At 36.7% G+C, this 12,498-nt stretch overlaps 1 protein-coding gene across 3 annotated transcripts in view; it reads left to right on the top strand.

The window, feature by feature from the left end:
- The window catches only part of PLOD2 (procollagen-lysine,2-oxoglutarate 5-dioxygenase 2), a 48,826-nt gene that overhangs the window by 24,160 nt on the left and 12,168 nt on the right, over positions 1–12,498 (top strand). For all 3 annotated transcript variants that reach the window (XM_032119061.1, XM_032119059.1, XM_032119060.1), the window contains exons 6-10: positions 657–720; positions 1,491–1,588; positions 3,342–3,443; positions 7,252–7,377; positions 8,933–9,054. In XM_032119061.1, the coding sequence (XP_031974952.1) occupies positions 657–720; positions 1,491–1,588; positions 3,342–3,443; positions 7,252–7,377; positions 8,933–9,054 (512 nt within the window). The remainder of the gene's footprint in view (positions 1–656; positions 721–1,490; positions 1,589–3,341; positions 3,444–7,251; positions 7,378–8,932; positions 9,055–12,498) is intronic.

The raw sequence follows: 12,498 nt of genomic DNA, 5'->3' as shown, positions 1-12,498 counted from the left end.
TGTCTAAACAGATTGTCTCCTAGACCAAAGCTGTGTATCTGTGCAGAGCACTGCTGCACCATGGTTCAAAACACTTCCATGGTGCTTACTATACATCACCACCAATTCTTTGTATAGTAATAATATGCCCAATGCTGTAGAATACGTAAGAAAATCTTGGAAGACCAAAACAAAGGATGTCATCTGTGTAGGGGTTTTTAAGTGTGTTTTAAATGTTACATACTGGAATCAACATTTTAAAGATGGTGAAACATGGTATTTAAAGTAAGAATCTAGCTAGGATTAGTAATACAACATTAGGAACATGTTTTAAATTTGACTTTTGCATTTTTATGATTCTGAAACACAGTATGTTTTGTTTGCTGGCCAAGACTTGTTAAATTTTTTTTAAGACACAAATTGTCTTTGGCTTATACTGCTAAATTTTAGTTCCTGTGGAGAGTTATGACCTTTATCCTTCAAGTTTAAAGTTTCTGCATATGCAAAACCGATTGCTATACAACTGCACAGCTTGGGAATACAGAAGAAGGTAACAATGTAAAGAATGTAAAGAGTCATTTTCCCTGACTCCTTGCTGCCACTGTGGTGTAACTGCAATGTTACTGTAAAAACATTGGCTTTAGAACACCTCAACATCTTTGGTGCTTTGATTTCAGGAGCGCATTAACATTACTTTGGACCACAAATGTACAATTTTCCAGACCCTAAATGGAGCTGTTGGTATGTATATGATCTGCACATTGTGTGTTTGATTAACTGTTATTAATAATTTTTTTGCTTAACCATGAATGTGGTTCCTTAAACATATGCTTATTTTAAGGAAGTATTTGGTTGGGTAGACCTGATCACCAGATTAGTTACAGGTCTTTTGGGTTGATTATTAATTGAATTCTCTCATTGAAAGAATATTTTATTTAAAATAGGAAAAATAGTTCTAAATAAATGAAGTTGGCAGTAAATAGAGTTAAGGACCATTTTTCCATCTGCCTTTCAAAAACTTAATTACAGGAGTAAGATTAGTAATTAAAATTGTATTTTAGATGCAAATGGCTATACATAGTGAAGTCGAATGTGGAATAATGTAGAATTTCCTGCATTTAACTGTCATGAATTTAAATGGAAAAATGTATCTGTGCAAAACTTCCTTTCTTACATTTGGCCTTCCATTATGGAATAAATTTTTGTAGCCAGATCATATCTGAAATAACTATGATTTCTCTATGAATTGCATTTGCACTAAATTAGAATTGTTTTTAAAGCAGATCTTATTCTAATACTTAAGCTGCTGATGAGAAATGAAGTTTGATGTCGCCTTATTTATCATGAGGATATTAGAATTCAAGATCTAGTTTAAAAAAATGAACAAAAGCTTCTAAATAATACTGACAATGATTGCAATAGCAAGGTATATTGTATCAGCAAGGACTTAAAGAACTCTGAAATTTTAGCTTTTATTTATGAACTTCCTATACTGCTTTGTTGATTTGCAGATGAAGTCCTTTTGAAATTTGAAGAAGGAAAAGTAAGAGCAAGGAATTCAGTGTATGACACCCTACCAGTCACCATTCATGGAAATGGTCCAACTAAAGTGAGTGACAGTTTGGTTTTATTTTCCTGTAAAATCACAACATTATTGGAGGCAAAAAACCAAGGATAGAAGAGTATGAAACAACATACACATTTCCATTTAATGTTATTAGTAATTGAGAGGATAAAACCCCCATTCTGATTCATGCTATTCTGATGTCACTGTAACTTGATAGTTTTGCTGAAACAACTAATTCTGCTCCCAAGTTCATTGTAGCCTGGGATGTTAGAAGCAAGTAAGCTTTTGTTAATTTGTTCACTAACACAAAGCTGTTCTTGAAGCTAGTGAGCAATCTCTATCTGGTTATTAAATGGCAATCAGAAGAATAGGATAATCTCACCAGGAGTGACAGGCTGGGATACAAAACAGTAACACATCTGTTCCTACCCTAGACCCAGGTGTGTGTATACACATATATAAAAAAGAAATTGTATTAGGCACACAAAAAAGCCTCTATGTAAGTGTGTGTGTATCTATCTAGGTCCACGTGTGGCTGGCTTTTGCTGTTGCCTTCAGTGTCGCTGATCCCTGCCATCAGTGTGCCCGTGGCTTGCCAGCTTTGGGCGTGTGGTAGGACACTGTCTGCCCTGTGAAATAGCTATTCTGACAGATTCTGTTCATGTGTATGGATTCAGTGGTTTAGAGGTCCCTGAACCGTTTCTCTGAGAGAAATGGCTGTGTTTTGGTAATATGGCAGTTGCGCCTTCTTGTTCTAAGCCAAAGAAGTGTAAAGGTGTATCTTTTATAGTACTGTCTGTTGGCTGAAGGATTGGGCATGGCTACTTTCTAATTTCTTCTGAATAAATGTTCCTTACTGTAGCTCCTTACTTTCAGAAAAAATGCCTTTCAGAAGAATGAAGTAGAGTTTGAAACTCACGAATATCCCAGGGAATGCTGCTACGTTGTTTTTGCACTTGTATTTTGATTTTGCTATTGGTGAATAGAATGATGATTTTATCTGTTAGGCTTACAACTACTCAGTAGAGATGAAATGTATGACAAATCCCTTCCATATTGCTATTTTTGCCTCAATTAAATCCTCAAATTCTGTCATCACTGACTTTGCTGACATGTTGCCAATGAAAAGAAAGGTTCTGTATTTTACATTTGGGCAAACAGCTTAGGATGGAACAGCTTCTACTAATCCATGTGTTATGGTACATTAAAAAAAATTCAACCTCTGCCTGTAGTGGTGTTTTAAAAACAAAGAGGAAACTCTTTCTATGCATCACTTTTTCAGTGTGGCTAAATTCTTCTGTTTTAAACATAGAATTGAATCAAGAAGATGACGGTATGCTAGGGTTGGAAAAAGTTTTCACCAGTTAGTAAATAAACCAGCATGAAGATAAGTTCCAGAATTAACTCCTGCTAGTTAAGTTTTTTGTTTGTAAGATGCTTCTTTTTTCATATTTCATCTCTCTAATTTTCGTATTAGTGAATTGCATTGGTTAGATGCACTTCTTGAAATGGATACCAAATTATTCTCACATTCTGACATGTAATACTTTTATTTTTCTCCCCAAGTGCGTGTCATTTTTATGAAATACTCATTTTTGTAGACTTCATGGTACATATATAATCTGTTTTGTAAACGAAAAAGAATAATTTTTTACCTGCAGATTTTGTATGTCTGTTTCTAGTCAGTTGCCTTTAGTTACAAGTGATTAAATGAATAAACCTGAATTTTTTCAAAGGTACAGATCATCCTTTGCAAGCATCTGTCATTAATTTGAATTGTTCATTTATTTACCAGATTCACCTGAATTATTTGGGAAACTATATTCCTAATGCTTGGACACGGGAAACTGGTTGCAGTATTTGTGATTTAGACTTACTAGACCTGTCAGCAGTAAAGGTAAGAATACTCTTCACTGGAACAAAGCCCTTTTGGGTACAGTTGATAGGTGTTTAGTGATTTCTGAGGCCAAGTGGCTTCCTTATGCAATATTGTTTTACTACTTTCAGGAATGTTTTTATGCATGTCTTTTAATATAGGTTTTCACAGTATTACTGAAGATGATGCCATCCCCAAAAGCCCTCCAGATCTTCACCTCTGTTCAGTGAGAGTGAATGAACAATTTTTGAATTGTGCAAGGTTCAAGAGAATAATTAGAATTTTGGGAGAGGTAGAAAAACTGTTTAGATATTTCAGATTTTTAGCAGCAGACCTAAAAAACACTCAATATGCATCATTTGAACAACTTCTGTTACAAATAGAGTTTAGTAGTTAACTAACATGATTACAATTACTATTTTCTGAGATTAAATGATCAAAACTGCTTTACACTGAAGATGACAATACAGATATTTTTACTATATAAGCTAGTGTGTTTCTATAGAAAAAAATCTGATGCAATTGAGACTGGATTTCAGTACAGTTTTCAGAATTCTTGTAGGACAAACACACACACACACACGGCGTGTGTGTATATCCAGTACTTGGCAGCTTCGGCTCTTTCACTCCAAGCATGATGTCTTTCATGTCTCTATAAATATTTCAGCTTGTACACAATAAATTTGAGGCAGAGTAAATACTAAGCTCTACCATGTGGAATTGTAAGACTTGGATGAAAAAGTGAATTCTGATTATTCCTAACAGGCTCTTTCCAGCAGCTGTTTCATTTCATTTCTGTATTGAAGATTAGAATGAGAACAGGTCTTAGAAGGTCACGTTGAGGATAGCATGAAAGAAATAGTGGCTTGTTATCTTTATAATGAAAGGAAAAAGTGAAAGAACTTCTAGGCAATAAGTTGCTAATGGACTGGAATATAAACTCAAAAAGTTATTTGCTGGAATTCTAATAACTTTCAGATTCTTTCTATATTTTTAAATTTTATTTTTGCTTTTTAAGATAAACATTTGAGTGGGCTTCTAATTAGGTAGTGTTTTAACTCCCATGATAAAATTTACCTGAGGAAAGGATGTTGTCAAAGTTTTTCTTCCAGTGGTGTTCGTAATTAAGACATGATTTTGGAGCAGTTAAATCTTAAAGCCGGTAAGGGGCATGCAATGATTTGCTGGATAGCTTCCTATAGTTTATGTACATCTACTTGGAATGTGTCTTCTTTACTGTAGTCCATTCCTTGGACTTCATGCCTCACTCCCTCTGCCAGCAGAAATAGCAAGGCTTTTCCTTGGCCTCAGTGGAAGTGTTTACTTCATGCATTTCTGAGTACCTGCAGTATTTCATTTTCTGAACGCGCTCTCTGTTCAGGCCTGTCTGGTTGCTACTTAAGGAGAAATTTTCACTGAAAAGAGCAGTACCCGCTCTGTGCCTCTAATAATTTTCTCCATGTTGTTTTATTTATCTGACTGCATTTTTACACTCATATCTTCTGAGAATTTTGCTTTTTTTTTTTGGGGTTGCCTGCAAAGGAGCCGAGAGGTACATGTGCAGGGTCTTTTACTCAGTTCTTGTCCTCGTGACAGAAATAGAATCTCCTGGGCTGCGATCATGGCTGAGGTGTGGAAAAACTCAGTAACTGCTATCTTCTGGTAATGTCAGCAGCCTGTCCACCCTCAAATTAGCTGCCTGTTCAGGTAGAAGCAGCATAATGGAAAATAAGTTGAAGAGTGCACCTGGACTCAATAAGTGCAAATTTTTGCCACTTTCTCACGGGATTTTTGTTTTGGCTTTTGGTTTTTTTTTCTGAAACCTAAATTAAGTTTGTTGCCCAGTTTAATATCCCTTGAACTGCTTTTAAGTTCTAAAACTTATTACTGGATTGGAGACTTTCCAGTGCAGCTGAAAAGGATGACCTTACTCATCTTCTCATTTCACTGGCAACCCTTGTGGAAAGAGATCCTGGACTTTGCTCTGTGTAATTGTACTGAGACATTGTCCTGTATTTCTTCCAAGAATTGTCATACACTCAACTACTACTTAGAAAAAGTAAACTTTAAAAAGTCAAATATATGACCTCACTGAAAATGAGAAAATCTATCAGAGAAAATGTAGCATCTGGGTGCAGACTGGTTTTGCTGAGAGGCAACTTCTGATTTCATATACTCACAATTCTCATTGTGACCTAGATTCAGATTATGCAGTAACAACTCTTTGTGGTTAAGCCACGGTCTAGATTGATGAACTCTGTGCTTTGAGGACATGCAGTTTACAGGAATTCTTACTCCTAATTTTTTAAACACTATTTTGCTTTGGTCACACTGAGATTTCATTGTAGACCCAAGCGGTTCATATTTCAGTGTACTGAAGCAGTGTCAGTAATTCCTCTTTGTTCCTACAGCCTTAGCACATTCAGCCTGAACCTCTTTCTCTTTCCCCTGGAGAATAAGGGTAGAATGACTCAGAATTAGAAAAATGTACGAAAGGCAATTACTGCAGCTGTTCTTCCACTGGTAGCACACGTGTGTGCTCAGCTTAGCCCGTGCAGCTTTCCTTGTCCCTGGCCATCAGTGGGACCAGTTCCTGTGACAGCCTCTGGGTGGTGACTACCAGAGAGTGGCACAGGTGCTTTGTTGGAGACACATCAGTGCACTCTTCGTCAGTTGTTTTGGGGTTATTGGGCTCTCTGTGTGGCTATACTTTCCTACCAACACTTATGAGGTTTGCAGATGCAGCTGTGAATAGGAGGTTGTCAGGGTAAACACTGGATGTTTCCGAGCTGGGGCATTCGCCAGGATGTTTCTGGGTTCCGATGTAGACGGTGACACTGTGAAACCTCAGCATGTGTTGATGGTTTATCCAGACACTTTTCAAGCGGGTGTTGGCCTGCTTAAAAAGCTAGCTGGCAGCCTTTTGTACTCATATAAGGTTTCTCTGTGAGCCTTGTAATGGATTAGACTTTTATAGTAATTGTCTGGTTTAGAGATGGAAATAATTTTTAGTCAGTGTATTTGTTTGTGTGGGAGTTGAGGCCTTTGAAGGTTAAATTTCTTTGTTTTGCATAGTGCAATAATACACTTAAGGACTACAAAAAAGTGCTGTCTATGTTTCTTTTAGTGGTCAGGATCTCATGATCTCTGTCAAGCACATACAAAGCAGCCAAATACCATCAGAAGATTTCATGAATTCATATAAATAAGGTCCATAAAAGTTCAGTATTCTTGGATGTAAGGAGAGAAACTCTGTTAGTTTGTCAAAGGTCTTTCTAAAATCAGTGAGTAGGGAAGTAATGCAGAGCCCACTTAAAATGAATGGGGAGAAATAGTGCATGTACATTTATAGAAGGGTAACGCCGTCTTTGGCTGAAAGTATGGCTGAGTAAAATATTTTGTGGTATTTATTCTTTAATTATTTTTTAAAAATTGGTCTCTCCTACATTTTCTTGTAAATGTAATATATGTATGTACCTTGTTTTAAAAAAAAAGAATTTTCCATTCTGTTCTAGGTGTATCTACTTAAATGATTCTTTTGCTGTTTTAGTGGTTTTTTTATAGTAAGAATTTTAAAAACCATAGTACATTATTTTCTACTTCCAGTCTCTGTTATTAAATTCAAAGAGTTTCCTATCAATACTAAATCCCATTATCTTTGCTTTTTTTGTGAAGCCAGTGAAAACAAATGGGGTGCAAAACGCTGGTTTTGATTGTTTGAAAGCTGGGTGGACTAAGTTTAGTACATGACATTAGTTGCTCTTTACTCTAAGTAATCTTAGAAAAGAGGCAAGTCTTATTGGTTGTGTCAAAATATCATTTTTTTTAGGAATATCCAAGAGTAAAAATTGGTGTTTTCATTGAACAACCCACTCCTTTCCTAACTAAATTTTTAGACAGACTGTTGACTCTGGACTACCCACGAGAGGCACTCAGTATCTTCATTCATAATAATGTGAGTATGACTCTGTCATTGTACAAAGCTTCAATTTTGCAAATTATGCGATGAATCAAAATGTGGAGTATATGGATTTGATATAAGAACACAGTTAAAATGCATAGGGAGAAATAATCCTTCAGAATTTAGTATGCAGAGCTGGAAAAATTAAATGAAATTGTGTCAGGGCTTGAAGTCTATTTGAAGAAACTGCTTAGATTCTTCTACTAATGAAAAAAGTGTAGTTTGAAATGTGTGCTTCTAAAGGAAGTACTGACTGACATAAAATAATAGAGTAAAATAAGAATAGAACAGTTCCAGTTGTAAGTGGCCCACACTGGCCATCTGGGCCAGCTGCTGACCACTTCAAGACTGACCAACAATGATACCATATTATTAAAAACTGTCGACTGATAGTTGGGATTTGCTTTTCATCTTGCTGAGGCCCCATTGCATTTGCGTTTCTGTTGGCACTCCTGCTGGGTCCCATGGAAAGATTGGTGTGTTCAGATATATTTTGACTGGCACTGCAGATAAGTTGCTTTTGAATACTCCCTGCTAATTTCCTAATGATCTGGCATTGCTGATACTTCCCCAGTGCCTTCAGTCAGTATTGCTGTTTTGAGCAGCCTGGTCTAATGGGAACTGTCATTGGTGGATTGGAAGGAGATGATCCTTAAGGTGCCTTCCAACCCAAACCATTCTGTGATTCTACGATTTGAGAGTGAGGTTTCAAATGTGTGCAATTATTTTGGAAAAAAAGGGACTAGAAGAGAAATGGGAGTAAAATTTAATTGTACCCTTTTTTAGTGTGCATGCATTGCTGTTGATATGGTAGCACAAGGGGGATAAGGAATAGAAGTAGAGCTTATTTCTGAAGTCTTCATTGTGGTTTTTTAAGGGGATTTTGAAGGTATAAATGTGATGTACACATGGGAATTGTAGGCTATGTGGTTTTGTAGCTTCATCCAAAGCTATAGTATTTGAAATGGAACATAAAGACTGAACAGCTTTTTATTATAGAGGGGGAAAAGCCCTACCCAATATTTCAATTATTCTAATGTCAGCCATAACAGGCAAAAGCTACAATGAGGGCACTGGTTTGGAAGTATTGCATGCAGCTGAGAGCTCTTAAATAGAGGGAGGGTAAATAGAAATTAAAGGAACTATCAGTGTGACTACATTTTAAAGAAACAACGGCTGTGCCTGCACAATTTGGTGCAGGTGCAGCTTCCTCTCTAAAGTGATTCTGGAGGGGCATAAAGAAGAACTGCGTGCCACTGAGCTTGTAGGATGGGTTTTAAAAACTGTAACATGAATATCCTGAAAAATAATGCATAGATAGTTTGTGAATCTAGCATTGTTGTACAACTTTAATTAATGTTGCTGACATGTTGGATAGTTTTCCTAAAGTTTTGGACAGAGGAGGTTCATTTTAATGACAGATATACTGGAATATCTTCAAACACTGGCATCTGTTTCTTTAGGACAGAATACAGTGTGTTCTTGGACACTATGATTCATAGTAATTTGTGCCTTACATTTTCTGTAAAAAATGTTAACATGATTACAGGAGGTTTACCATGAAAAGCACATCAAGAAATTCTGGGAAAAAGCCAAGAACGTTATCAGAAATATTAAAATTGTTGGACCTGAAGAAAACCTGAGTCAAGCAGAAGCCCGAAACATGGGAATGTAAGTTCTAATTTCTAAATCTGTTACATTGATGCATACACTCACATTTTTTCATCTTGCATGTGTATTATTTCGCATCTTTAACATTTACATCTCCAGCTATGAAGATGGGAGCTTTTGTGTTGGAGAAGATCTAGACATAAGATATGAACTGTTGAGTGATTTATGATTTCTGTCTAATATAAAAAGCTGTTGATCATTATGAAAAAATCTCTCTGGTTTGTGCTACATCAATAGTTTGTTGTCTTGTGATGATGGCATAGAAAATGCGTAGTATTTATTTTATTTTCCGGCTACCTTACTGCAGAATTTTTTAAATTTTTGCATTGGATATGCTTTTAACAATTGCACTTTTGTTGTCCTAATGCCTGCTCTGTTTTCTTTTTTCTTAAGTGACATTATATTTAAGTAAGGGTTAAAGCTTGACGTGGATGTACGGTTGACAGAATTATTTTTCTACCTGTGGTTCAAAGAGGCAGGAATAGCCTTTAGAAGTGCTCTAGCAGGAGTTCTTGCAAAGGCAACTGACTTTATCCTATGCTTGGTCTTGCTTTTTTCTTTTGTTCTTACTAGAGTATCCACAACTTTACCTTTTAAACCTGGCACTTTCCATGCCTAAAGTTGAACCTTGGAGTTTGTATCCTGTGTCAGACCTAAGGGTCTCTTTAGTGACTGCAGCACTGGCTCCTCCCACAGAGTGGCATGTGGCTCTCCCAGTACATCAGTCATATGATGGAGTTTCTCAGCCTGGGATGCCACCAAGATCAGGACCACCTTGCTTGGTCCTTGAGCTGGCTTCATTCCATGATAATTTTTTCACTCACTCTTCTACCAAATCTTCTGTGAGTGTCAGAGCAGGGAAGTTAATTTCAAAAGGCCATTTTCTGTTCAGAGGTTAAGAGCATAGGCTGTTCATAGCCTCAGCTGAAAGAGTGAAGGTCTTGAGTCTCTATGGTGTTCTTGGAAATTTGTTTGAATGGGGCTTTGTTGTGCTGAAGCCACTGGAAAACTGATCTCTGGCTGAGGTCCAAGCCTCTCCCCTTGCCTTTCTAGGAAACGCTGCAGATGTCCTGTGTTAGACTAAGCACCCATTCACATGTATATATCATTCTTTCTTTATTTATAAAACTCTCTAAAGCAAATGTACCACATTGCCAAACTTTTTGTAGTGTATGTTGTGTAACTGAGGTGGAGTTTCTGGAATTGCCTTTTCGTCTTTGTTGTTATATAGATAACATAAGGCAGAATGTTCGTGTAATCAATATCTATAGTAATACTAAATCTCACCCGAAGACCTTGAAACCTGTCATCTTTGATAGAACCTACTGACTTAAAATGTGACAGAGCTTCTGATATATGGTCCTTGCTTGACCTCTGCATAAAAAAATAATAGTTTAAATGTATATTTCCACAAAGTCACTTCAAATCCTGTTTGAAAGGCAGGGAGATAATCATATGTGTGATGTGTTATCCGTGGTGTGGATGTAATTTGACCCATGTCGCTCCTGTTTTGAAAGGCCCCTTTGATAAAGATTGTCCTAAAGAGGTATGTAGAGAAAACCTGAAGCACAATGTGTGTGGAATGACACCATGGCAAAACTCTGAATCATCCAAAAAGTATGAACCTGAGTAGTAGGATCTTCCAAGTAAACAATGTAGATGTAATTCAGTGGCTCCTTTCAGTTTGTCTGAAGCAGAGTCAGTTAATCAGCTGCTTGCTTTGCACACCTGGGGGGCTTGGCTGCCCTTGTGAACATCACTGACATCACTGGAACAAACACATTTTGCATTTCTTTAAAAAGACTAGCTTGATCTGGGATGTTCAAAGTGAAGGCAGTTACTCTATTATTTGCTTTCAGTCCTTCATCTCGCTTTGATCATCATCAGCTCATTTGTTGCTCACTAACACTGCAATGGGAATAACTTGAAAAGAGTGATGCTTCAAACTTGTTTATTGTTGTGATTTAGAGATTGATATTCAGTCTTCTGATTCATTTTCTCCTGCCTCTATCTGTATTATTGACAGATAGTTCTGTTCTATCTGCCTCAAATACTTGTTTTTTCTCCTTTTCCAAATCTGCTCTTAGTGTGTCTCTGTTAGTTTCCAGTAGATTTAGAATTAATTTGATCTTTTCACTTGCACATTTCACACAGAGTCTATTTAGTTGAAGAAGCGTAACAGGGCTCAGTTAATACAGAGGGGGAACTTAAGCATTGAAGGTCTCGTTTGTTTTCAGCAGAATACTTTGGCGTATATGAAGTTTGATCAGTTTTCTTCTTGCCTTTTTCTTTTTTTTGGCTCAGTAAAAAGTGGTGATAAATCACAATGGGATTCTCAGTAAATGACACACTCATGTCACTATAAATGTGAGAAAATAACATTTATTCAATTTCACTCATAGCCATGAAGCAGACCTTGGTCTACTTTTCTCATTCACGTAAGGAAGAATGATTGAAGCATTTAATTTCTTACTTCTTCCTGACATGAAAAGTCCTTTCCTGTGCTTGTGAAAGTTGGAGAGGTATTGGAAAGGATCCAAAATGCTGCAGTCTGCAAGACTTTTTACAACTCAACAATACTGGGAAACAGGAGTGCACAGCTTTCATTGTTGTGGGCTGAATCAAGATAAAAAGGAAGGAAAACTAAGTAGAATAAAGAGAAGGAAGGTTTAGCTGCATGTTGTCTTCTTATTTTCTCTGCATTCACATCACTTGAAACACTTAAATGGCATTTCCATGTCTTTCTTTTTTTGTTAGGCTTTGTTGGTTTGTTTTTTCTTTAAGAAAAAATTGTCTGTGGTTTTGCCTTGGTTGCAGATGAGATTTCAGCCAGCTGTTACAGAATTTGTTATGACAGAAAACATAAAAAGCAATTAAATATGTTCAAGTAATAACATAAAGTCGGGAAATACTTATCTCATTGACTTCTGAGGTTTTATTTACAAAAAGTGTATTTTCCATAATATTTTTTCTCCCAGTACTTACAGAGTTCAGGGTTTCTCTTTTGGGGGAGTTGGTTCTTTTTTGTTCCTCCCTCAGATTATTAGTAACAGAACTGGGTAAGAATTTTCCAAAAGTTTCTAAAAAAATGTCATTTATCTCAGCTTTTAAGTGGGAATGTGCGCATTTTAATGAAAAGTTTACATTGAAAGCTTTCAAAAGTTTCAGGAAAAACAGTAGAGAGATCAGAATCAGAGTTCATTGACAGCACTGTTGAATTTTGAGCTATGTTTGGGGTTTCCTGTGTGTTTCTTGAAGGAGGATATTAAGTCATTGTCTCTGAGTTCCCATTTGGTATCGATAAAGGATGGCATGGACACAGGAGGGAGTAGAACACAGCCTTAGAGCAGGGCAAGTATCTTGGCTGTGGGGGAAGGAGGAACAGGGATTAAATCTTTCTCTCAGAGGTGAAGTGTTTTATGTTAGAGACTTGGATTTTCTGGA

The sequence above is a fragment of the Corvus moneduloides genome, chromosome 10, assembly GCF_009650955.1.
Source record: "Corvus moneduloides isolate bCorMon1 chromosome 10, bCorMon1.pri, whole genome shotgun sequence".
Taxonomy (NCBI): domain Eukaryota; kingdom Metazoa; phylum Chordata; class Aves; order Passeriformes; family Corvidae; genus Corvus; species Corvus moneduloides.
Note: the sequence above shows the minus strand (reverse complement) of the source record. Positions and strands in the feature narration are given on the sequence as shown.